This window comes from Agelaius phoeniceus, chromosome 1 (assembly GCF_051311805.1).
Source record: "Agelaius phoeniceus isolate bAgePho1 chromosome 1, bAgePho1.hap1, whole genome shotgun sequence".
In the NCBI taxonomy this organism is placed as follows: Eukaryota; Metazoa; Chordata; class Aves; order Passeriformes; family Icteridae; genus Agelaius; species Agelaius phoeniceus.
The window spans coordinates 129,180,673-129,205,559 of record NC_135265.1 but is presented as its reverse complement, the minus strand read 5'-3'; the positions used below and the strand labels follow the sequence as shown (position 1 = coordinate 129,205,559).

General features: G+C 35.9%; 1 protein-coding gene across 1 annotated transcript in view; it reads right to left on the bottom strand.

Moving 5' to 3' along the window:
* Positions 1-24,887, bottom strand: part of LRP12 (LDL receptor related protein 12) — a 50,066-nt gene that overhangs the window by 11,760 nt on the left and 13,419 nt on the right. The window contains exons 2-4 of the mRNA XM_054629211.2: positions 9,097-9,153; positions 2,132-2,267; positions 493-695 (exon numbers count right to left, since the gene is read on the bottom strand). Coding sequence (XP_054485186.1) covers positions 493-695; positions 2,132-2,267; positions 9,097-9,153 — 396 coding nt within the window. The remainder of the gene's footprint in view (positions 1-492; positions 696-2,131; positions 2,268-9,096; positions 9,154-24,887) is intronic.

Genomic DNA, 24,887 nt, shown 5'->3' with positions numbered 1-24,887 from the left:
GCTGGAATCTATCAATGGGGGGAGGGTGTTTTTAGATTTATTTTTTTAAAAGATAGTATGCCTTCTGAAGATGGGAAAAATGATGCAAATTCTGTAAGAAAAGTAAAAAAAAAAAAATCCTGCCACTTATTTCCTCTCTCACTGTATTTATGATACTCGCAAGTTTACCCAAGAAATTAATTTTAGTCTGATGAAAACATTTCAAATCTTACTATGTTTAAAGAACTTCCAGGTGCCTACTACTACTGGCTAACCTTTTCTTCCCAAATATTATTCAATTTGCTTATTGTTACTCCTACTCTGAATATTCAGATTGTGCATGGGATCAAAATACATTACCTAATCTGTATTTTCTCTGATTTTAACAGACCTTGAGGTGACTACAGGAAAGACCCGTGGTCAGTACTGCACCCTGTTACGAGGAAGTAATTCTTGAAAGAGGAAATAAAAAGTGAAACCATAAAATTATACAAGGTATCATTTGAAACATACCAGCAAAGTAGGCTAATCTGAAGCCTTTTCTGGAGATGCTATCATCTGAATGAAACCTTATCCAAACATGATCCTGTGAAGAGATGTATGGTGAGGGAATGGAAGAGCCACATGCTCTATAGCCTTCAATGTTCTTGTAGCTTCCAATTGTTAACCAATCTGAGCTGCATCGTCGAGATCCCTGAACATCAAAATCTTGAAAGCTGAAAAAGAGAAAAGGTCAAAATTGCTAGTGAACTGAATATAACACAAACAAGATGCTGAATGAAAATTAGCTTGAAGTTCTTTTTGAAATAAATACTTCTTCTGAAATAAAAAGAGTACCTTCTCTCTACCCATGTAGAAATAGGGTTTAACCTTGTGCTGATACTTTTATATTATGAGGACAGCAAGGACCTATTCTGTCTAACAAAATATTGCATCCACCACTTAAAGAAATGCAATTTTGCTATGAAAACACACACTGTCTTAATCTAAAATTCTGGTAATTAAATTGTCCTTATGTGTCTTATATAATGACTTTCATACACTACTAAGGGATTTTAACTCAAATTTCACCAGAATTTTAGCTAATGCTACACTTATGGCAGTAACGTGATTTGACATTATAAATACAGCTGAATTGTTCAAAATTATGTTTTCAGATAAGACTTTCTCCCAGCTGCACTACTTGGCTATCCCAGCATTATGTCATGGACTGCCATGGTATGGCAGCACTTGGTCAAGACAAGCTGCCATGCTAATGACGTGTGAGGGGGAGACTGTGCTTAACAGGTCTGTACAGACAACAGAGCACAATCAGAACTGAAATGTGGCATGTATGAGGGGAAGAAAACAACATGAAAGAAAAAAAGAGTTTTATTAAAAATAAACAGTATGAAAAGTTTAGAAAGCATTCTAGTAGCTGAACAGTTTTACCTACTTTACATTGCATTTATGCCAGTCAAATATTTAGTAGGAGGACTGTTTAAATTAAGAGGCAGAATTTAAACAAGTAACTGATGTCAAAGTAAATACTTCATAATGAAGAGCAGTTTCTTAGGTCAGCAAGTCTGAACTGGAAACTGAAAAAAATATGCAGGTAATGCAGTTTCATAATCAAGTCTATGAAGCACTACTAATTTGTATGTTGATGCTAAAAGAAATCAGTAGTCAGAAATGAACTCATGAATCCACAAGTTTTTTACATTACTACTCTAGAAAAGTTACAAGATATGTGAAACTGTGAGGAACTCCCTGCATTAAAACTCAGACTTTTCTAAGCTGCTATCTATTGACTTGTTATTTGTCTCCAACATTTTTAAACACACCAAGAGACCTCAGAGCAATGAAGCATTACAGCATTTAGTCACATTTACTTACACGTTTTTTAATGAAAAATTCCTATGTTTCAGACACACAGAAAAAATGCAATTAAATGAGCACACCAAAATTTCTTCTAGTCAGCCATTGTCCAGCTAAAAACAAATGCTACATGACTGTGCAGGCAAATCAGATAAAAGGAAAGGCAAAACCCAGACAGAACTGAAATCCTTCACTTACAGGAAGGAAGAGAAAACTGGTATGTGTACAACTGGCAGCTAAAAATGTCTGGTTAGTATTTCTTTCACCCCCATGGATATTACAGGAGCACTGTTACCTTATAGTAATGATCTCCCCTGGGTTGGCATGGATGTACCAGCTACAGTTAATTCGGGCAGGATACTCAGAGGGCCACCCTGGACTTGTGATTGTCCCGCTTGGTGATCGAATTTGTTCTGGAATATCTCCACAAGCTAAAAAAGACACATATATTGAAAGCATCTTGATTAATTCATTTTTGTAAAAAGCCAGTAGGACAAAAAACCCCATCCCACCAATCATCACCTAATCAGGGAGAACAGAGTGAGTTAGATGACCTACCAATTAAAAGACCCACAACTTCTAAAGGAGTTTGTAATGGAACACATCAGCCAGAAGATGTTTTCCAATGCTGCCAGTGCAGCAGTTTGCACTTATGTCAATTACTATTACAGATTAAAAAAGATTATTCTATGTGGACTTTTACAACTTTGTTAGGTTAAAGATTTTTTTTATTTTTAGATTTATTTTTAGTCTTTACAAAGATTCAGTTCAATTTAACCATGCATTAACACCTTTTACTGACAAGTGTACTAGAAGGTGAAAAACAAATTAAAGCTAAATAATCAAGTAGCTGGAATTTCCTGTCTTAGGCAGACCCAGTGTTTGACCATCAATTAAATATCTTCCCCCTTCCAGTTCTTGGCATGGAACTCCATACACATGATTCAAAATACTTGAAAGGAAAAGAGCACTTACTGCAGCAGAGAGACCTGCATAACTACATTTCTGATAATGGACTAGAAAGCTTACATTTATAGGTCTAATTATATGCAACTGAAATAACTCAGTCATTTGTACTCTTACTTTATTATAAGTATAGCTTCCTGCACTGGCCTTAACTCAGCTGCTGCTCCTTCCACAGCTGGAGTGTTCTTAATTCTTCTGATTTTATTTGAAGTACATACTTACACTTTGTGGATTTTTTTTTCCTGTTTTGCCCCCCTCTTAGCAGCCTCATATCCAAAACCTGTCATACAGCATATACACAACCTTCACATAAACAGAAAGGCTGGAATACTCTAACTGCAGAGCTTCAAATTATGAGGAAGTCTCAGTGGTGAGAAAACACATTAAAATAACTAACCTCTGTGTTTTTATTTTTCAGTTTTATCACTGATAGTCCAAAATCTGCCAAGCTGTCAAAGTTACTGGTAGCCCAGTAAGTTACACACAGTAGTTTGAGCACAAGAACTATTACCAATAAGGAAGCACTTCCATTATTGTTTGATCATCAAAACCTCTTAGAATTCCTATTTGATTAAAATATTCAATCAGAACTGATGAATAAACAAATATGATGAAGAATGAACTGCATTTATAACAGTGGAAAAGTTGCAATAATGTAATTTGTGGACAGGTTACTTTTTTCTATTTGTATACATAATCAAGCTTTTAAAATAATTTTGCAATACTATAGGGACTTGAAATTATAGTAAGTTATAATATTAGATTATTATTAAAGTATTTCTATATGGAATAACAAATACACTTTAAAATATATTTTAGAAGGACTAAAAGACAAAAATGCCGACTTATGTCTGAATTTTCTATATTAATTTAAATACCACAGCAAAAACTCAGGAAATTTTCTCTTTTCCTGTATATCTGTAAGAGAAAAATGCTTTAAATAGTTTTTCACATGCTTTCACATGTTTTTAGAGCTTTAGTCATGCTTCACAGTTAAGTATTAACATACTTTAACTGTAGAACACAGGAGCTGCCCTAATATCTTGGGATGAAAGTCACAAAATACAGAAAGATATTATTTAATTTGAATATGCAATCATTCTTTCTTTTTAATTTTTGAGCAAACCCTATAGGTGGTGCTCTAACACCATCATAATTTGGAACACAGCTCCTGTGTAAGTGATCTTTTGATACTTAACATTTGTTCAGGCAATAAATGTAAGGACTTGAAAGAAAAGCTGGTTATTCAGTTGTTAAAAGTAAAATAGCAGTTTTAACAAAAACCAAAAAACATACAGAACAAAAACATGCAAAAAAGTAGAAGAATGTGTAAGACATTTTATACCAAGCTTGCAAATGCTGGCAACAAATCCATATATTACTTGGTTACTACTGAAATAGCCCCCAACTTCAAAGAAGTTGCCTAGAAGTAAAATTTACACTACAACATACACATGCTATCAGATATTTCCAAACTGACAGACAAAATTTTGTAACTGAGAACTTCTAAAGAAGCTATTAAGTTTACCTGACAAAGGAAACTTTGCACTAAAATGCATTTAAAAAATCCATTCAACATGGGCTCATTCAGTTTTACAGAGTTCACCTCCAAAAACATTAATATGCTAAACCCTACAGTAGTACAAACAGTAATGTATTTGTACACAAGTGTGAATGGAAGAAATTTCACATGGAAATCCTGTATAACCAAGGTAGTACTTCCACAGCACATGAAAGCTTCCAGTTTTACTCAAACTCAGGATTTTTTTATCCTTTACAGAACCAACCTTATCCCTGTAATTTCTACATGCTTTTATTAAGATGTCTTTCTCTCTGTTTCCAGTAAAGCTCACACTACTGAGCTGAGAGCAAAAGATGATCATTTGCAACAGCACCCAACATGGGGAGAGAGAAGCAGACTATGGAGGGCACAAGGAAGCAAGAATGATCACAGACACAGTAACACATGGTGAATAAAACTGTACAAGTGCTGTAGAGGAGAAAACACTGAAGAAAGTATTCATGTGACAAAGTGGGGAGTCAAAAAAAAGGGAAGGGACTTGAAAAGCGAATTACAGTTTTCTCAACTTCAAGTTGGCTAGACAAGCTAAACACATTTGCATACTTGATATATATTCATGCACTAAAATCTCTTACTTATTACTCAAGAGACAACAGAAATCTGTTTGCTTAAAAAGTGTATAAAGGTCAAGATAACTGTGCAGAAACTGCACTTCAGAAGTGCAATCTTTTTGAGAGAGAATAATTTCTCAGATAAATTTTTTAAATCAAGGGTAACCTTTTGAAATAGAACAGCTTTAAAGGGAATATACTTTGTAAAGATAATAGCAAGCCTTTAAAATCAGTTCCTGACCCTCTGCCTAACAAGGATGTTTCTCCTACACCACAGTAGACGATAGTGCAAAATACATTTTATTCACATATTTGTAAACATGCAGAATGCAAGCAACATCACGAAGGATATGGGATTAAAAAAATTCCAAATGGCAGTAAAACAGAAATGCATCAATAGAGGCAAACATCCTTACTTTAAGCTGAGGAAAACTTGGACTTTTAATCTCAATTGCTAGCAGCCCTACAAGCATTTGTCATACAGGTCAGTTGTGTCTAGGACAACTTAAAACAACAGGTAAACTGATTAGGTTTAGAATAATTTATTTAAAGTATTAAAGATACATAAGAGAACAGCAGAATGAAAATTAGACGAGTCAGGATAAAAGGAAATGAGTCTGCAATCAAGGCAGAAGCACAAAAGAAATTGAGAAGGTTGCATCATAAAGAAGCAAAGACACCCAGTGATGCATGCCCAAGATGTTTTCAAATCTCATGGTGGTGGCTGTAATATTTGGAGGGGAGAACAAATTCCTCCTGCACAACCATTTCTAGGTGAGTGTTGTGTCTGCTTACATTCCCTTCAATGCCCCAGTATTCTTTGGCACAATTCTGCTCATTCATCTCCTACCTGTTTCAAACTCTTTCCTTTGATAACCTTTATTTGATTAAAAATCTATTTGCAATTCTGTTTGTTACTCTGATATAACTGTTCAGTAAATTGCAATACTGCAATTAGGACTGAGGATGTTTCACATATTACAGTGTAAACTAATGGTCAAAAGAACTTGCACATAAATTTTCTAGTGTATATGGATTTTCCTGTAGACTTTTTAAAAACAGACAAAACAATTCTTCTTATTTCCTTCTTCCTGAAATTTTTTTACCATCCCAGATTAGAGAACATTATTGTAAACTACAGGATGTTGACTGGTAAACAGAAGAGAGCCAATTAAAAGTTTACTGTACCAAATTCAACTAGCAAGTTATAAGAAAATAATTAAGAAACCTATGCAAAAATTCTGTAGCAAGATCTTGAGAAGTAAAGTACCTGTAGTAAGAGTGAACAACATGTCAAGGAAAAAAGTCACTTCAGAAAAGCAGGGAGAGGGAGATTAGGGATTTATCTTCACAGTAATGCCAGGAGATTAGTTGAAAAGATAAAAGAATTAGCTTTCAATGTGAACCACAGGATGATAAGGTATGCATTATATTGGACATGGTAAGGACATGAATGCAGCTGGATAAATGATCTGAAGGTGTTTAAAACAGCTTAGAGTAAAAAGAGAATAATGTTGTGATAAAGTCTAAACCGTGAACAGAGAGGATAATTATTGCATTGTAACTCTCAGGAGCCACTGAAAGTCTTATGTGAAGCACTACAGGGGAAGAAGGCATGGGAATCTTTGCCTCCAGGTCAAGCCAAAAGGCTTTAATTTAAAATGCCCTTTACTCTGCAATACGGAGACATTTGCAGAAAAAAGAAATCATTTTTTATATATATGACAGTGCTGCAGTTCTTTAAAATGTAGAGTGAGGGGTTGGGGAGATGGGGAATTGGTTTTGCAATCATGACAATTATGGCTCAACATACCTCAAAGACAGACATGAAAATATTTCTGAACTCTTCAGATTTTAAAGGCATAAACACTTCCTCAGTAGTGATAACTTATATGCAAAGAGACAACATTCCACTAATTGCTGCTGGCAGAAAAAGCACGCTCATATACAGAGGGGTACCTGTAACTTGGCAATGTAATATCCAGCAGAAGCATAAATACTGAACGCCACAAAGGTCTGTGCTATTAAAATGTAATTTAGTAAGGTAGGTCATATAGTCTTACAGCAGCATGACAGCAAAACTACCATCAAGACAAAAGTTTCATTTTAAATCCTGTCTTTTTACAACTGTCCAAGACAATAGCTTGCTTGGTTTCAACACCAGATGAAAGCTGGATTTAGAAAGATTAAAAGCCAGATGTCTTTTGTTCTATTTTACAGAAACTCAACTTAAAATTGTTCTGCTAAATGTAAAGTTGTCCAGGTATGCTTAATGAAACATATAAGCTGCAAGTTACACAGTACGTTTGGGAGACCCAATTTATTTAAAAGGAACTAAAAAATAATTTTATTCATCACCATCTTTTATATTTGGGTTATGAACTTAAAATTTAAGATGTACATACAAAGAACAGTAAGGAAAATGCTACTGGGTCAGTCTATGCTTTCTTGAGGTTGCTCTGAACAGATCACCCCTTCCCATTACCTCAAAATTCCCCAGTGAAGAAGTTGCACTTTGTATTAAGAAAAAAACCTAGGAGTACAGAACTTTTCTCATCTGGAAAGCTATTTAAAAACACAAGAACATCAGAGATACCTTTTTTGTTTTGTTTTGGGTTTTTTGGTTGTTGCTATTATTATTTATTTCTAAATGGATCTTTCTTCTCAGTAGTTAAAGTTCTATCTACCAGCTGCTGTTATCTTGTGTACAAAGTACGTTGTGTTCTGCTCTTCTTGGCACTGCCTATTCAAGCATGCTGGCCAAAGTACTGGAAGCAGAGTCAAAAATTCCATTCACCTCTTGCCCAGCAGATGCTTTTCCGCCTGTATTGTGACTTTTGACACAACCATTGCAGTCAACAAAGGTGTGAGGGATTGTTAAAACATACTCTGAATGCTGCATAGTGAGATTTTAGGTTGACTTGGCATCTCTCATCCATTCCAATTCCAGCAATAATTGCTCAAAGAGGGGCAAGTAGCTATGTAGGTATTTATTATTTACAGTGTGCCATAAATGCAGTACATATGATACTTGGTGCACCAGTACTATTAAAAAGCAACAGCATTCTTCATGATGCAGCACAAGAATGGGTAAGAAAGATCTTCTATAAACAGACTTTTAACAGTCCTTGAGTGGTGAACAATACAAGGGAAATAGAAAGCAGTAGGTGTAACAGAGACCACCCACTGACCATAAATTTATCCAAAAACTCAACCATAGAAGCATAAGTAGCAACGTAATGTTTAAAGCAATACTGCAAGGATAACTACAGTGAAACGTACAAGTTGTTCTCAAAAAGGACAACTTTGCATTTTGGCTCTTATTTTAGGAGAAGGAAGTATGAAAATCAGTTTAAATTCTAGGGATTAGAGGCAGCTTTCCTAGGGAAAGAATCAGGCTTGTATTCTGCTACCTGCTGAGGAGCCTTTATCTCGCTGTTTGCACATATTCTGGGTATCTGTATGATAAACCATGCCCAGCAGCTGCTGACACTGCACAGCATCTGAAGAACAAAGACTGCACACCAATGTCTCAATGGCCACACAGTCCCATCACTAACACACAACAGACCTGGCTGCGGCTGCTACCCAGAAGAGACCTAAAACTGACTTATTGCAAAGGAACATAGAAACTTTTGAGCAGTGTGTACTGCTTTTATACCCCCTCTGCTCCCAGCATCTCATCAGTTTCTCAGTTTCATGAGTTCTAAATTTTTTTTCTTGTATTAAAGAAACTGTGCAGCCAAGTGTACAGTCATTTCAGTTAAATCTAATCAGGTGAATGCATAACTCTTGGATTTATGTTATTTGATAGTAGCAGTGTCCAAAATTACATTTCAGTAAATTTCATTTCACAAAAACTTCACTGTGGAAAGAAAATATCAATTCAACTTAAACCAACTTTTCTCTTAGTTCAATGTTTGTACGGAAAAATAATTAAGCAGTCCACTTAGAAAGGCATAATCTGTTCATGAGCATGCAGGTATCAGTTTTATCTTATGAGAATTTTTCCATGTTCCAGTTGCTTCATTCCTTATTACATGCTGCAAAAGGCAGTAATAATTTTTATAGCCAAATATCTCTTCATAAGATACCAGGTGGCTTTCAATATTTACTATTTAAGTCATGCATGAAATTTAAACATTACAAAAAATGACTTACCCGTTGACACTCCTGAAATATGCACATTTTCAGAATGTTCTGCAAGAGCACCATTTCCTAAAATTAAACATAATGAATAAGCTAATTTCCAAGATAAAATTTGTAAAAATTCTTCAGATACCTTTTTACAGAACAGAATGAACAAACTTGAAGTTCTTTTAATTAATATTAAACATGAAAGGTCCAACATAAGTTTTGTCATAAATTAAAGAGAAAAACTAGAGAGAAAGTTACCATACAATAAAAAATGCCCCCACCCAAGCATTGTTAGTTTACTAGGAACAATTAGATGTACTAGAAAGTTAAGGAAAAAGCAGAGACTGATACTGTAATTTTTGAGAAACCTTATGCATGTCAGATGGTAGACTTTGTATTTTGCATCAAGTGCTATTTTATTTTTAAGTAAGGTCTCTTTCAATGCACCTTCCTCATCTCCTTCTAGAGCAAGATTTGCTGGTAAATCCTATGCAAATAAGACATCCAGGGGACTATACCCATCTATTTCAGAAAAACTGCAGCCTACACCCTTTGTCCAGAAAGACAGTTCAGATACAGCAGGGAACCAGCTACCTTTGACAGTAACTCCCCCCCAGTGTTCATTAAAACAAAGTAGACTTGCAAACAAGAACAAGACCCATGTGGTCATCAAGAGTAAGAGACTAAAAAAAGTTATCCCTCCAAACACCATCCTACTTTGTACTCTCCAAAGTAAAAGAAGCCTGGTAAAGCCAACATATTTGCTGGCAGGTGGCAGTCCTTGTACAGGATGTGACACATCAAATTGTATTTGTGTGCATTTCTCCCCTCCTTTATTCATTATCTTTTCTTTTAAGCTTTACAACAAATTTTTAGTAAAATCTTCCAGAAATTTTAGGAGGAAACAGCTACTTTGATATATAAGTTCCTTTGAACACAGGCAGTGAATCTACAATGTATAATACTTCACTAAGCAAAAAACCCACAACTCTTAATCCTTTAAAGTTTTGTAGTATTTAACATTTGCCATGTCACACAGATTTTCATGCATGTGATAACAGTTGTTCTACCAGCACTGCAATGTCAGTGTACTATGTCTGGGAACAAGAACCTTAAATATATGAAGAAAACACAAATTCCTTTTATACCAATTTAAAGACTGTTACATGTTGACCAAGAACAGAGCATACCTCGGTGCTCCTCTGGTAGAATGATTATACACAGGATGTTTAAGAAATTGCTCCCAGGGTTGACACCAAATACAGAGAACCGTAATTTTTAGCTTCTTAGAGACACAATACAGAGAGAAACCTGATGATCATAATTTGTAGAAAAATAGTAAGTTTAATTTTTTTAGTTTTAAAAACTAAATTCCTTGGTTCTTCAAAGTGGCATGTTTCCCACTCCATTTTCAAAGTACTAATTTCACTGCATATATTTACATACCAAATTGCTTTGTCTCAGTTGTTAAAAAAATTCCACACTGCAACAATTCTCCTCAATGTTCAAAACACTGAAGTATTTTTAAAACAAATGCTATTTCAAATACTGTGTTGGTGAGCAACTATTTTTCAATTAAACTATTTTCAAAGTAAAATATACATCTAAGTTTTAAAAAACTGTTGTCCAAATAATTTCTCTGCTTTGCGTATCACTGACATGCCAAAGGATGTTGCCACTCTAATTTTGTGTGTACAGTAACACATAGCTCTCAATTTACAAAATAAACATCTTTGCTGGAAAATGATTTTACTTGGAACTAATTCCACAGAAGCATATTTCTGATTGTTTTGTTTTCCATTATTTCCATCAGCATAAAGAAAACATTAACACATTTCAGAACCTCTTGTCTAACATAAAAATAACTTGCTGACATTTCATCTTTCAAGTACACCAGGGATTATTCACCTTTTTACTTGTAAAAAGGGGCATTAACACATACAGTTATATCTGCAGTTGTTATTGAACACTGAAAATGAGCATCATGACAAGAAAGAAGGAACTCACAAACATCTAGAAATATGAATAACCCAGAAGTAATTACATTAAAGACAGTCAGTATTTGAGCACATCATTGATGCTCCCAGAATCTGAATTCCTGACAAACTGCCTGTATGCAAAGACCAGTAAAACAAAAACCTCAGAATACTAACGAAATCAGTTCTGATAAAAATACAATGAAACATGAAAAGACTGACATAACGCTGACGTGATGGAAAACAAAACAAAGTATATATGTATCAAAGACTGACAAAAACTATAAATCATTAATAATGAGAAGCATACTAAAATGGGAACTTGTGTCAAAATCCTCTATGAGTTGACTCAGAATTAATGGGTTAAGAAAACTTAAATCTCCCAAATGTTCAAAGGAAGAATTTAATCTTGAATACCTAAAGAGAGAACACTTGAATATTTTCCATCTAAATATGCTTTACAATCGAACAATTAATCTCTTGAGATAAAGAGTTGTCATATTTATTGTCAAACTAACTTCAATGATTAGTCAGAAGTGGCACTAATGTGTGATGCTGAAGCTTAAACTCAGATCCAAGTACTACAGTATCAAAATAAGGTCTTTGGTCTTTTTACAAAAAATAAACTCCCACTAAACTTTCATTACATTAAAGATGAGGAATCTCTCAGATTATTACTTCCTCTTTATTTGAAAACTATCATTGAAACAGTGTGTTCATATGCCATTTAAATGTTACTAACTGCTGACAACTTTATGAAATTTTTAGGCGGTGATCCTTGTATGAGCTCAACAAATAATCACATGGTTCCTTTTAAAGTTAGCCTTCTAGAAGACCAATATATCATGTAACAGATCAGTACCTTCCATTAAGACATGGGAACGAAATTCCTGTTAATCTATTTAACACAGCAGAATATGAAAATGTAAAATAAAATTTCTTAGGTCACCACGAAGTTTTTATATTTCTTTATGTCCTAAAGAAATATTTGCTATTTATGCCCATTTCAACCTGAAGTTTTAAACTGAAGCAGTTGTCACCTAACAAAACTCAGCACTAGGTTGGTCCATATCAGTTACAGGAGTCTTGACAGCACACAACACTGGAAGCTACACACCAAAAAGATCCTGCCTTCTGTGCTGCCTGTGAAAAACTAGGATTGTTTTCTTTAAAACCAACATCTTCCATCACTTATGTAACCAGGACTATATCCACTTTCTTCACATCCTTTTATAAACACTTAGTACAAATACAAAGCAGAAATATATGTCAACTTTAGCCCTGCAGCTTAAGATATGGTCAGCAACTGCATGTAAGTTAGAAAATTCAAATGGACAAAGATCAAGATAAAATCAAGCATTTAATATACTTTTTCTAAACAAAACAAAATAAATTCATAAACAGAATATGAAATTTTAAACTACTGGTAGCCTATAGGTTAAGGAAAAGTGCTTTTAATGGCTTTCTACTGAGGTGCACATGAGTTTGTTGCCACCATACATGGTAATATCTCTAAATACTGCTTGACTGCAATACAAAAAAACACACCCAACCTGTAACTAAATGAGTTGGACTCTTGATAGAATGTTTTACAGCATGGAACAACCTCCAACATTTGAGGTACCTTTCTGTCTTCAACAAATTTAAAAATCTCCCAAATGTTCAAAGGAAGAATGGCTGTGTTCAAAGTTGTTCACCCATTCTTATAGATGTATCCATAAAATTTTATTTTACTTTCACAGCACAAAGCCAGACCTTTTGACCTCCACCACTTTTTTCTGGTCCACTCAAATCCTCTGGGCTGTAATGCCACCTCATCTAAGGAGCAGGCAGAGACAGACCAGTAGTTTCACAGACACTTGAATTAATTCCTTTTGATTCATGTCTCACAGCTGACTGACCACAGAAGCAAGCAAGATTACACTAGGTCTGCCTTCACATTTTCTAGCAGTTGGGGAATTTCTCCCCTATAAATCCATATGAAACTATGGGAAACATCTCATACCCCACCCAGAAAATCCTGGCACTGTCTAAACATCAGTTCCCAATATCCTGGTCCAAGACTCCTACATGTAATCGGGAGAGGTGAACAGAACTATGCAGCAGGTAACACCCATAGCCTTGGAAGGTATTTGATTCACTAACTACTTCTGAGTTTCATCAGAGGTAGGAGATTAAATACAGGCCTGGGGAGCGGGCTGGCAACAAAGAAAATGTGGCAGCAGCAAACACTTCAATTAAAGAGCAAAGGAAAAGAATGCTTTCACACTAGAAAAACATGACATGTTTGGAAAAATCACCTGCCAAGTTCTATATATTTGAAACCCAGATAGTAGCAGTGATGCTGAGCCTCACTCTGGAGGCTAACCACAATGCAGCAGCCTTCATTTTAAGGTGTTACACCCCTACATCCATCTTTCCCCACAGCCTATGCAGCACAGCTCTCTCAAAATGGGAAGAGTATCAGACTCAAAGGATTATGTGCATGTATCTACAGATCATAAAACTAAGCCAATGGTCCTGATATGAGCTACTCCTTTGATTTGTACCCAAATTCATGCATTTACAAAACCATAGGCAAACAGACCCCCACTAACCTCCACCCTCCTATAGTTAAGTGTTCCTTAAAGTTTACCTAAATGCTGATATATTTGAGACAGTAAATACTGACTCTTAAATGAAGCAGTTTTGATTCCAGATTGACTAAAATTAGTAATACTAATATAATATACTGAAATGATAAATAGTGAAAAAGCACACAAAAAGATCGGGTACATGCAACTTTGTCCACTGTGATTGTAAAATCAAACTCTGTAACTTCAGTTTGAAATAACATCATGTACCTTGAGACTGAATTAAATCCAGATGGTGTTTTACAGAAAAATTGATTGTTGAAATGAAAAAATTAAAAGAAAAAAAAATCATAGTAGCAAAGGCTATTTAAGTCACCTTTATTTCTGCTGTTACACTAAGTAGTTACTGTTCACAAAGAAAAATCACATACACCTATCTCTGTTGAAGCTAAATTCTTCTGTATCAAGATTAAGCCCGTGCCATTATCCTCAACAGCCAAATTACAACCCCCTATAAATAGAGCTGTACAAATTGAAGAAGTGCTGTAACTGAACAGCTATAAAGAGAGAGCTTTTTCTAAACTACCTTGAGTTAAAAGGTACAGTGGTACCTTTTAATGAATGCTACATAAGCAGTCTGGACAGGGCATTTTTCTTGAATCACAATTATCAAGGGCAAGAGATCAACAACAGTTCCTGTATATTATGTGTTCCTAAACACCCCTTATCATAATATGTGTTCAACTTGCTTTACTTTAGACAACGTATTTCACGACCAAACATCCTTTCTTCATCCTACCCCAAAATTTCTTCTCACCCTGTACCTTACAAAACTGCCCCTTGTCCTGAAGTTACCCTGCATTATTCTTCACTAAGTTTTGCTTCTAATTGACCAAAATAAGGTTACTATATGCTTTCAAGAACAAACTGGTGCTGCCTCCCATATCACCTCCCTAAAAAACCAATTAGCAATGGTACTTTGACTACTGAGTACAAAAAATAAAAATAACCTTCTTCATCTACAGATACAGGAGCTGGAAAATCCATGATGCCTTCTTGGAATGACCCTTTTTGATGGCACATTTTATGACAGTCCCAGCCAGTGGCCCATTTCCTGCAAACACCTAAGCACAGCTGAGCAGAAACAGAAACAAGCTTCCACTGAAGATGCTGTGTGTCCTGCTGAACCACAGTCAGGCTCCTCTGCCAAGCCTGTGGGAGAAAAGTGGCAAAGGCCACTGCCTGCCTACCACGCCTAAGGCTAATCCATGGTTATGATGTTACAGCTCAGAGCACAGCATGTAGAAGACCAACAGAAAAACAAGTACTACTACTCTTCAGATAAACTAGATGATCTATAAAGGTTCCTTCCAACACAAACCATTCTATGATAAAAGCCTTAGTTCAGTATGTAACCCAAAATACTTTATTGAATTACTTACTCGTGGGCCACCTGCATTAAATGAGCCAAAAAAAAAATCAGTTAGGAGCCTTCTGAGTCTTTTGACCCATCATTTACAACCTCATCTCTTGAACACTTTCCTTATATTTGTTAAACTAATGTGCATTTAGAATAAAATGCACCAGCTGAAGGAATTTAAAGCTGTATCCACAGCCAAAAGCTACACATGCATAGGTATATGGCCATACTGCTACCAAGCTCTCCTGCACTACAGAAGGATCAGTATTCAGTATACTGAAAGTACCAAATGAAAGAAATACTTTCTGTAATCTCAGATGGACATGAGCATGCAAAAAGGACTAGATGTGTTTTTCCCTCATTTATAACTCAGAGTCTCTAAAATTAAGGTTTCTCCTGTAGTTTCTTTTCTATCTGTGCACCATGTGTTCTCCAACCACTGCTAAATCGAACTACAGAAATTCAAATTTTCTCTTCCTGAGAAGACAGGAAGAGCCGCATGTGCACTTCAAATTACATGAGCGAAGGAACTGAAAGTGAAGCAAACAGTGGAGAAAAAGGGAAAAAAAAAACCAAACCAGTCTAATAGTTTGAAACTTATCCCCCCCCCAGAACAGTCTGTGAAATATGGAGTTATTGCTACCAGGAAATGCTTCAAACTAAGGTGGAGCACAGCTCAGAACATACAGTCCACTGCAGTCAGGCAACTATTTGTAATATCTCCATATCCAGTAAAAACGCAAATTAGCAGTATCATTCCCAAATTTCTACAATACCCATCCAAGCTTTTACAGGTAGCACCATTTTACTATTTTCTGCCTTCTGACAGTTTAGTTTCCAATCACTACATCCCTTCTACTAGAGATATGCATGAAATAAAATTAGCTTGTGCACCAATATGTATTTGGATCAACTACTTGGAATAAGATTCACAAATCACAGTAATCTCATATTTTCCTGTCTTCACTGACTTTTTACATAATGTATTGCACTTTGACCACTAGTTTTTGTCCTACACCAGCTGCTCCTTACTTCCTTGACAAAGGGCAACATGCAACTCATGACAGAAAGCAATTTAAAAAGTATCATGAGAAGGGGTGATACTGAAGGGATGATACTTTTAGGAATTAACTGATCAATAATCTCCAGTGTAGCTGAAGAATCTCTAGAAGAGTTATTGACAAATTTTATATTATATATTTTTAAATCAACAGTTTGGCATTAACTAGTTAGGTTTACTTTTTTTTTCCATATTTCCTTAGGGTTAAGTACTGGAGTTACCAGAATTTCAGGTGATCATTTGTAAATCAGATTTCAAATGTGCAGCAAGATGCCAAGTATCCTTTATGTGAGGAATGGATTAAACAACCATTTATTTTAATATAAAATTACACATGCAAGACACAACAGAAACACTGCCATATAGGCATCAGTCAGGATTTTCTACTGAAGGCATGCAAGGCAACAGTGATAACCTTTATTGCACCTTCCAGTAACAGAAGAACACTTGCTACAAAGAGGATACAGTTAATATATCTAAAATTTCAAAGAGTGAAAGCCAGTGCTCAGACAAAATGAGAAAGTGTTGTATATGCAAACACTACAGTGGCATAGGTAATTTCTCTAAATAAGAATAAAAATTACTATCAGATGAAACTATACTGAAACAGTGGCTTATTTAAATGTTTAACAATACACAATCCAGAAATAAGCACATAAAATTTCAATGTAAAAGCAGATAAAGCACAGAATTTGCTTACAATACTCAATGCTATTATTTTACGTGATGGCACCATTTTCATTTTAGACCAACTGTCATGTAACTTTATTCAGTAAACTAAGACAAAACTTAAAGGATCAATTCTGCAATTGAATAATTTTATGTGGGTTTTAGACTTTTTTTTTACCTTTTGCAACAACCAATATCCACCATTTCGTGCTTAGACAATTATTCTTGGGTATAAAATAATGGGAATGGTGCTGCTGAAAGTCTGCACTGTACATTCAAAACTTGTCTAACAGTGTCTTCTATTAATCACTCTCTCACATTGTCCTTTCTTTTTCTCAGAGGAACTTTTTGTATAACATGTAGTTGCATGACACTTTTGAAAAACAGGTCTTTATTCATTTCTTGGTGAATAAAACAGTCATGAAGCTTCCAAAACTGCATTTGCTCTAAAAAGCCTAAGCTCAAAAGTTATTCAGCGCTTGAATGAACATCACACCTACTTTTATTGCCATAAGTAGGGCCACAAAGGTGATCAGAGGGCTGGAGCACCTCTCCTATGAGGAAAGGCTGAGTGAGAGCTGTGGTTATTCAGCTGTGGTTACTTCAGTGCCTAAAGTGGGCCTATAGGAGAGCTGGAGAGGGCCTGTAGTGACAGGACAAGGGGTAATGACTACATCAAAAGAGAGCAGGTTTAGTTTGGATACCAGGAGGAAATTCTTTGCTGTGAGGCTGGTGAAGAACAGAGATGTTTTCTGCCCTTAAAAATGCCCCATCCCTGGAAGTGTTCAGGGTCATGTTGGACGGGGCTTAGAGCAACCTGGTCTAGTGGAAAGTCTCCTGCCTACAGTAGGTGAAACAGATGGTCCTTTAATAGCACAGGCCATTCTATAATGATATAATTTATAACACTGAATTAAAAATCTCCAAAGACAAATGTCCTCCTACTTTTACGTTTCTTAGCATTGTAATTACCTCCAAACTTAAAAAAAAGTCTGCATTCTTTCTTCAAAAATTGACTATTACAATCCATACTCTAAAAATCTAAGTTTGCTACATCAGTAAATGCTTTGAATTTACAAATTACAAATCTATTAGCTTCTCTACCAAAACATAATACATTCTTTATTCCTGATAGTTTTATAGCATGAACATGGGATCTGTCTACATTAGTATTTTGTTTCTGGTAAGGACATGTTTCTGAATGTCCTGATCTCCTCCACTCCCTGTGCTTTCATGCACATTACACTGGGGCCTTGGAATCAGTAAACTGGATTTCTTTTAGAGAATATGCTCCTACTTGTAATGGATACTGAGGTTTCTGGGCCACATTAGACCTAGTTCAAGAAAAACCCTTTAGAAACGTATATAGCACAAACTTGTGTCTTCAGCATAACTTGTTTTGCTCCACGAATCCCCTTTTGCCAGGCTGTGGGATGTACCAACACACACCCAAGCATGTCCTCTACTCACCACAGCTCCAGCGCTGCCAGGGAGGCTCCACCTCAATTTCAGGAATAAGCTCAGCCTCTGCAGCCATTCAGTGTAAACTACACAAGTTCTCATTCTGGATTCACTAGGCACTGCATACGTTATTCACCAATATTACACCAGTTGTGAATGCCATTGCAACACACATAAGAAATTGTATAAAATTCCCTGTCATCTGAGATGTTAGCATAATACAAATTTCACATACATGCTGCCATCCAGATGAGGCTTGAGTCTCAAAACAGAGCCCAAAGCACCATCAGGAAACATCAAGCAAACGTTTCGAAGATGCTGCAGTGTACAAATGATTCACATTCTTGTGCCTAAGTCACTTTCCACTCTTCTTTGTATTTTGAGTCTGCTACCATTAAAATACATAATTTTAAAGTAGCAGCTAAACTGATTTGACTGAGGGATTTTTGTGTGAAAGTTTCAGAACAAAAAAAAAAACAAACAAAGAAAACAGTTAAAGCTTCTCAGTTGTTGTTTTAAAAGGCAGGGAAAGAAAAGAACCTGACATTATTTTTTATTCTCAGTCAAAAATTCCACAAACTATTTATAGACAGCTCTAATATACTTGGCAGCAAGCAGTGGAAATTGGAAATCTAGCAGAGACACTGGCTCAGCTTCAACAAGATTCCTGATTTAAAGTACATAAGTAGTTCTATTCATGTCACACCCTACCCTACTTCTGCCCTGCCAGGTATAAGGGAGGTTACCTGACTGACTGCTGCCTGAAGGTTGTACATCTTCTCAGGCAATCTAACTTTGCATTAGACAGAGTAGAAAAAAAAAAAACAGATTACTAAACCAAAATCAAGCAATTCAAACAGTGAATTCAGTCACCTAAATTACAACTAAATCTCAATAAAAAAGTGAGGATATCAGAGGAAAAGAGAGTAAATCCAAACTAGCAGGGTAAGCAAGAGAGACCATACTGCCTATGCCCGTCCTTAAATGAGCTATGTCCATTATGAGGGTTAGAAGCCTATTCTTAGCTGATTAGACCCTATCACTAATTTGAATCTAACACTTTGCCCTCCTATTTGGAAACTTCCACTGCTATATTACTTAAAAAACTAGAAAAAACCCAAGTTTCTAGCTATTTTAAACAGCTATTTAAAGTATTAAAACACAGTTATGAAAGAACTGCTTAGCCCATTTGTACATGTTCAATGGCTATAGCTATCCTTTTCTTAAACCCCATTTCAGAATTTAAACTACGTCACATTTGAGAAGTGCCAGACTAGGGGAAAATTTTGATGTGTGGGCTGCACAGTGCTTATACAGTAGAGGGAAGAGCAATGCAAATTTGATTCATACTCTTCACATGCTTCGTACTTTTGCCTACTGGTTTCTTTAAATTACGGCTGCAGTAAAAAAAATTGGTTTTGTTTTTACATCATGCTAAATTATTTCTTATCTTGATTCTTTGTAAGTACAGAACAAATGCTTGCAGACAACAATCTATGTAGAGCTAGTGTATTGTATTTTAAAAAATTAAAATCAAAACCCCATAACCATATACAAACAAAAAGAAGATTTCACTACTCTGTCACAAGTTAAATGCTAACAGCAGGACTTCATCAGGTCCTATATTCTTAAAATAAAATACTGCTGGTTTAACTCTTTTCCTCTCACAATTCGGGCCTGTGCCATCATGAAAAAATGCTAACAAAAGAAATTAAATCATTATTAACTGCAACTGCAATCAATAGTAACTGCAACCATCAAAAACTTATAAGGTTGAAAATATAATCTCCTATTACTCCATGAATCTCTACCAGGAACCCACAAAACATTGAAGCTTCTGGTTCCAGACTACAGTATGACTCAGATTTAAAACTGATTTTTTTTTTCCAAAAAAGACTGAACTAGTGTAGGAGTACTTGATATTGTAGGGTGGGGGAGAATCACAAGGGTTTTTGCAAAGAAGGAAAACACTGCTCTACTGCTGCACATTTACTAGTGAGCCTACATGTCATGCGCCAAAAAAAAAAAAGGCCTAAGATACCTCTAGAGAATAATGGTTTCAATATCCAGAATTAACTGGATTAATAAAATAAAGTTACAACATCAATTTATTTCAAGCCTTTATTCAGCAGAAGGTCTAAGATGTCACAATCCAGACACAGATCAAGGAGAAAATGTCATAGTTCTGATAGAAGCAAAAATAGGGGATTGAGAAATCAAACCATAATTTCCAGATCTGCTATATTCTTTTTGGAACATTGGCCTGAGCAAACCAGGGAATACTGGAATCAGTGGTATAGCACTGCTGAGCTTTAACTCCACCTTTATGACAGTAACAATAAGTTAGAATTAACTGCAACACATCCCAGCTGAACTCACTGTAGTGACATAAGTGACTTGAAAGCAAGCAATTTACCAGGAAGGGCAATGAAGCAACAGTATATTTACAGCACATTTTGCACATATATCAAATATAAAAATCATAAAAACACTGCATGTTTACTGCATCTAAGAAAAATATCCTCATTAGAAAGATAAAACTGTTTTCTTTCCTTCTTGCTATCATTACTAGAAATAGAACTTTGATTTTGACAACTTTTTATACTTTTTAATGTGTTTTGTTTTCTTACTGATAGAATTAAAAAGCACTGTAAAGTTCCCAAGAAAACTCGTTTCCTTTAACGTATGAAAAAGTTCACTGAAATCACAGACCTTGCAAAGACTTGTGCAGACTTGCTTATGCATAGTCTGGTACCTGGAGTTTTTAGACCCTACGCACCTATTCACACTGAAACTGAACTTAAACCAAATGTCACGCTGTCTGCCCAGCTACCTTCCAGTAACACAAGACATACTCTTGGTCTCTTGTTAATGCTTCACTGAACTAATTAAAGTGTAGAAGTAACATTGCACAGTGTAACCCGGCACCCATTGTGCACCCAGTGTGAAAAAGCACAACCAAAGGGGGAAAGAGCTTCTAAGGCAATGCACCTTTTTTGCCTGTCCCTTCAACATGTGTGAAACAATATTTTTGTTAGTCGCATGCAAACAACCTTGTGCAAAATAATTTCATTATTTATTACAAGCTATTTGATCTACTCTAGTTACAGCAGACAGAAGTGGAGATGTCACCGAGTTTAAAGGCAACCACAGGAGCTTCTGTTCTCGCTACAGAAAAGCCATTGAACTGACACAGTTCTTGCTCTAACGATGTCAGCTGGGAAATTTCAATTGCTACGATAGGAAAGGTTATTAATTAGCTACACTAACTTTCTAGAGTTGTCTAAACAGTGCTGCTTATTAAATATCCTCAGGACTCAGGAAGAATAAGAGATGAACTTGCTACAACCTGATGGTCATAACATACTGCATTCCTCAAAACATACTGTGAATCGCAACAAGTAAAAAAAGACAAGACATTAACAGAAGATAGATGGCCTGCAAGACATCATTTTACCCACATCAGTAGCTTCTTTAAGTAAGAATCAGATCTTGAAATTGCTAAAGCATACTCCTAACATTAACATGTGTGCACATACTTAAATGGGTACACTCAGCACCCATGAAAGAATTCTGTGCAGGGCACCCTTGATATTTTTAGGTTCTTTTGTTCAAATAGACTTGATCCACCAAAGCAAACATGATAAGGGAAATAGCCAATAAAATTTATGATTTAGTAAAAATTATTTTGTCTCCAGTGTTTTATGCAAGATCTATATTCTTGTTTGAGAAAACTCCACTACAGCTACTGCATTAATTCAAGTAATTGATTCCAAATAGGAAAGTCCTGAGAGCCTCATGGATAATTTTTTAAAAGTCTAGAAACTGTCTATATGTATTCAAAAAAAGTTAAAACCAATAGACAAGTAGATGCATATCACTGAGACCCAAATTCTCTCCCTCTCATTGAAAAGATCTTTTCCTTTCTTCCTCCTTCCCTTCCACGCTATTTGCTATAAATCCTGTGATTTTTGTCCTGCAAGAATAATGCTGGTGCTGTACATCACACATGAGCATGAGTACACTTGTTTTATTTCAAACACCATGGAGTATCTTAGAAATAAATTTTCAAAATAAATTTGTGATAAATTTGGAGTCTTCTTTACTTGGCTCATGATACAGTAACATATCACTGCATGGCTATTTTTCCTGTAACAGTACAGGAATAATATACAGGAATAATAAATAAACTTTTCTCATTATTATAGTTTTATTGTGTCAGGAACTGCACAAACAAGAAAAACAACTCTTGCTCCACAGAACTCATTGCTTTGTAAAAACTGGAAATCTCAACCCACCACGTTCCAAAACATAATCAAATGGCTGTGCTTTACAGGAAGCACAGCAGAGATAGGTGGGGTTAAAGAAAGCACATATGATGACTTTGTGTTTCCCATGGACAGAACTACCCAGGTAGTGGGAAGCACAAAGGAAAGAATGACTAGCCTTGAGTAATGTTCATAAGTGATAAAGCTATCAGGACTAAAGAAATACAGAACAACAGCAGAATAAAACCAAGTGAAACAGAATTGACACACAGATATCCTGTACTAACAACTATCCCCTCATTGTGCTTCACCTTCCTGCTTTCCCCCAAGTCACTGAGAGAAAAGTACAAAATTCTGAGCACCAAAGGGAAAGGCTTGTCCCTTTCATGAAACATTTGGAAATCCTGAATTACACTGATTGTCCTGGAGGTAGTAACAGAGACAAGAGAAATTACGTGAAAACACTTTTAATACAGTAATTCTAAGATAAGCACAGTTAACGTTACCACCTTTATACGCACTAGAAACAAGTGCACTTCTGACAGCCAGAATACTGTTTCTCTTATTGCACAGGACTGTAGGGTACTACAGCCTCTTGCCATGGGGGTTCCCAGTAGTTAGAAAAGATAATCTTCTATTATCAGTGACTACAAACATGAGTGTTGGATAGTACTATGACTCCACAACTGCAAAAAAAAGAAAAATAAAATCCTGTAATCCAGAAATCAAAATTTCTGTAGAGCTAGATAAGCATCTGACAAGATAGACAGTTTAGGCAGCTGCAGTTCAGTAGAGTACAGCTCAACTTCAAGACAGCCATAGTATACCTAACATTGGTTGAAGAGAATACAACAAAGACTGTTTTAAAACACTTAAGTATGTAATTTTCCACTGTCAAACTACATTCCTGAGACTCACAAATTACTCCTGAAAAACTATAACTGTGTTAAAGTAGACACACAAGTAATTTGCTATATGGATTCTGGTTTTGGCTTTTTACATAGCAAGTATTTGTCACAGAAACTTAAGGATCACAATTACTCACAGACGCCACCCCTTACAAATGAAGGCTTGTTTGTATGACCCTAAAGGCACTTTCTGTGCCTACTCTCAGTAGTCGGTAAGAGAAAGTCTCACATTTTATTGGTCACAAAACCCCAAGTTTTATTATATTACAGTAGCTCTAAGCCTTCAAGAATCTTTCATTCTTTTCTGTAACATGAAATTTGAACTACATCCAGATTTCCTTAAATATGCACAGATATTCCCATCTGTCTGTCAACTACATCCATGTAGTCCCGGGCAGCAGAACCGTAATTTCTATCAAAGAGCTTTGCAAAGAATTGGAAACATCTATAAAATTCATGTTACATGTTTATCTCAGGGTCAAATTAACTCAAGTGTGGTGGTACATTGCACTCTGAACTATCATGTTTTAGAGGTAATTTCACTGCAATTCAAAAGAGCAAATAGGTTTTCAGAAGTTAGATAGCTGAAATAGGTTTACAGAAGTGTGAATTGGCCCACTCTCCCTTTTTCATTCAGTTACCAACGGAAAAGCCTACAGAGATGAATGATAAAGAAATAAGCTTCCTCTCACTGAAACACAGCCATACTTGGAACCATACCATCTCCCTCAGCTTCAACAAGGCCAGCAGGAGGCCACCCATTTCTAATACTCCTGTTCTCAGGCTCACCCACAAGCCTATCCCACCAGCAGAACTAGGAAAGGAGGTTCAAAGAAACTTGCCTACTGGGGATGAGCACTGGGAAAACCAAAGAGCACCATTCTGCAGTGTTCTGAAAAACCTTACCAAACCATCAGTTCCTTGGGGGGGAAAAGCAGGCAGCCAGGAGTAACAAACACACACAAACAAACAAACACGCACACCAACACCAACACATTTGCTCTAGGGCAGGCTTCCAACGACAAAAGCACAAATAGGAAGAGAGGTTTAAACATAGTAAGAGGAATGAACACCTTGGAGAAGAGAATGCCATCTAACAGGTACTTCCAAAATGCTTGTCACCACATACCCTTACATTCATATTTGTAATTACCTTCCAGTATGCTATCCCTACACCTAGTACACCTCATCTCTTTGACACAAGCTCTTCAGATCTATGCTTTTCTTGATCAAAAAACATTCTCACTACTGGTTACACAAGTCATTAACTTCCTAAGGGTATTTTGAAACAACTATTTCTTTCTGCAATCCAGCTTCCTAAAAAGAACTTATTAAAATATATGGGATAATATTAAAAAAAATTAACTCTCTCTGTGGATAACCCTGACAAGAATAATTCTGATAAACACCAGATGACTGAATGTCAAGTTACATAGTAACTGCTTGCTCCTTTGTCCATCCAGTTCACCTCATCCTCCAA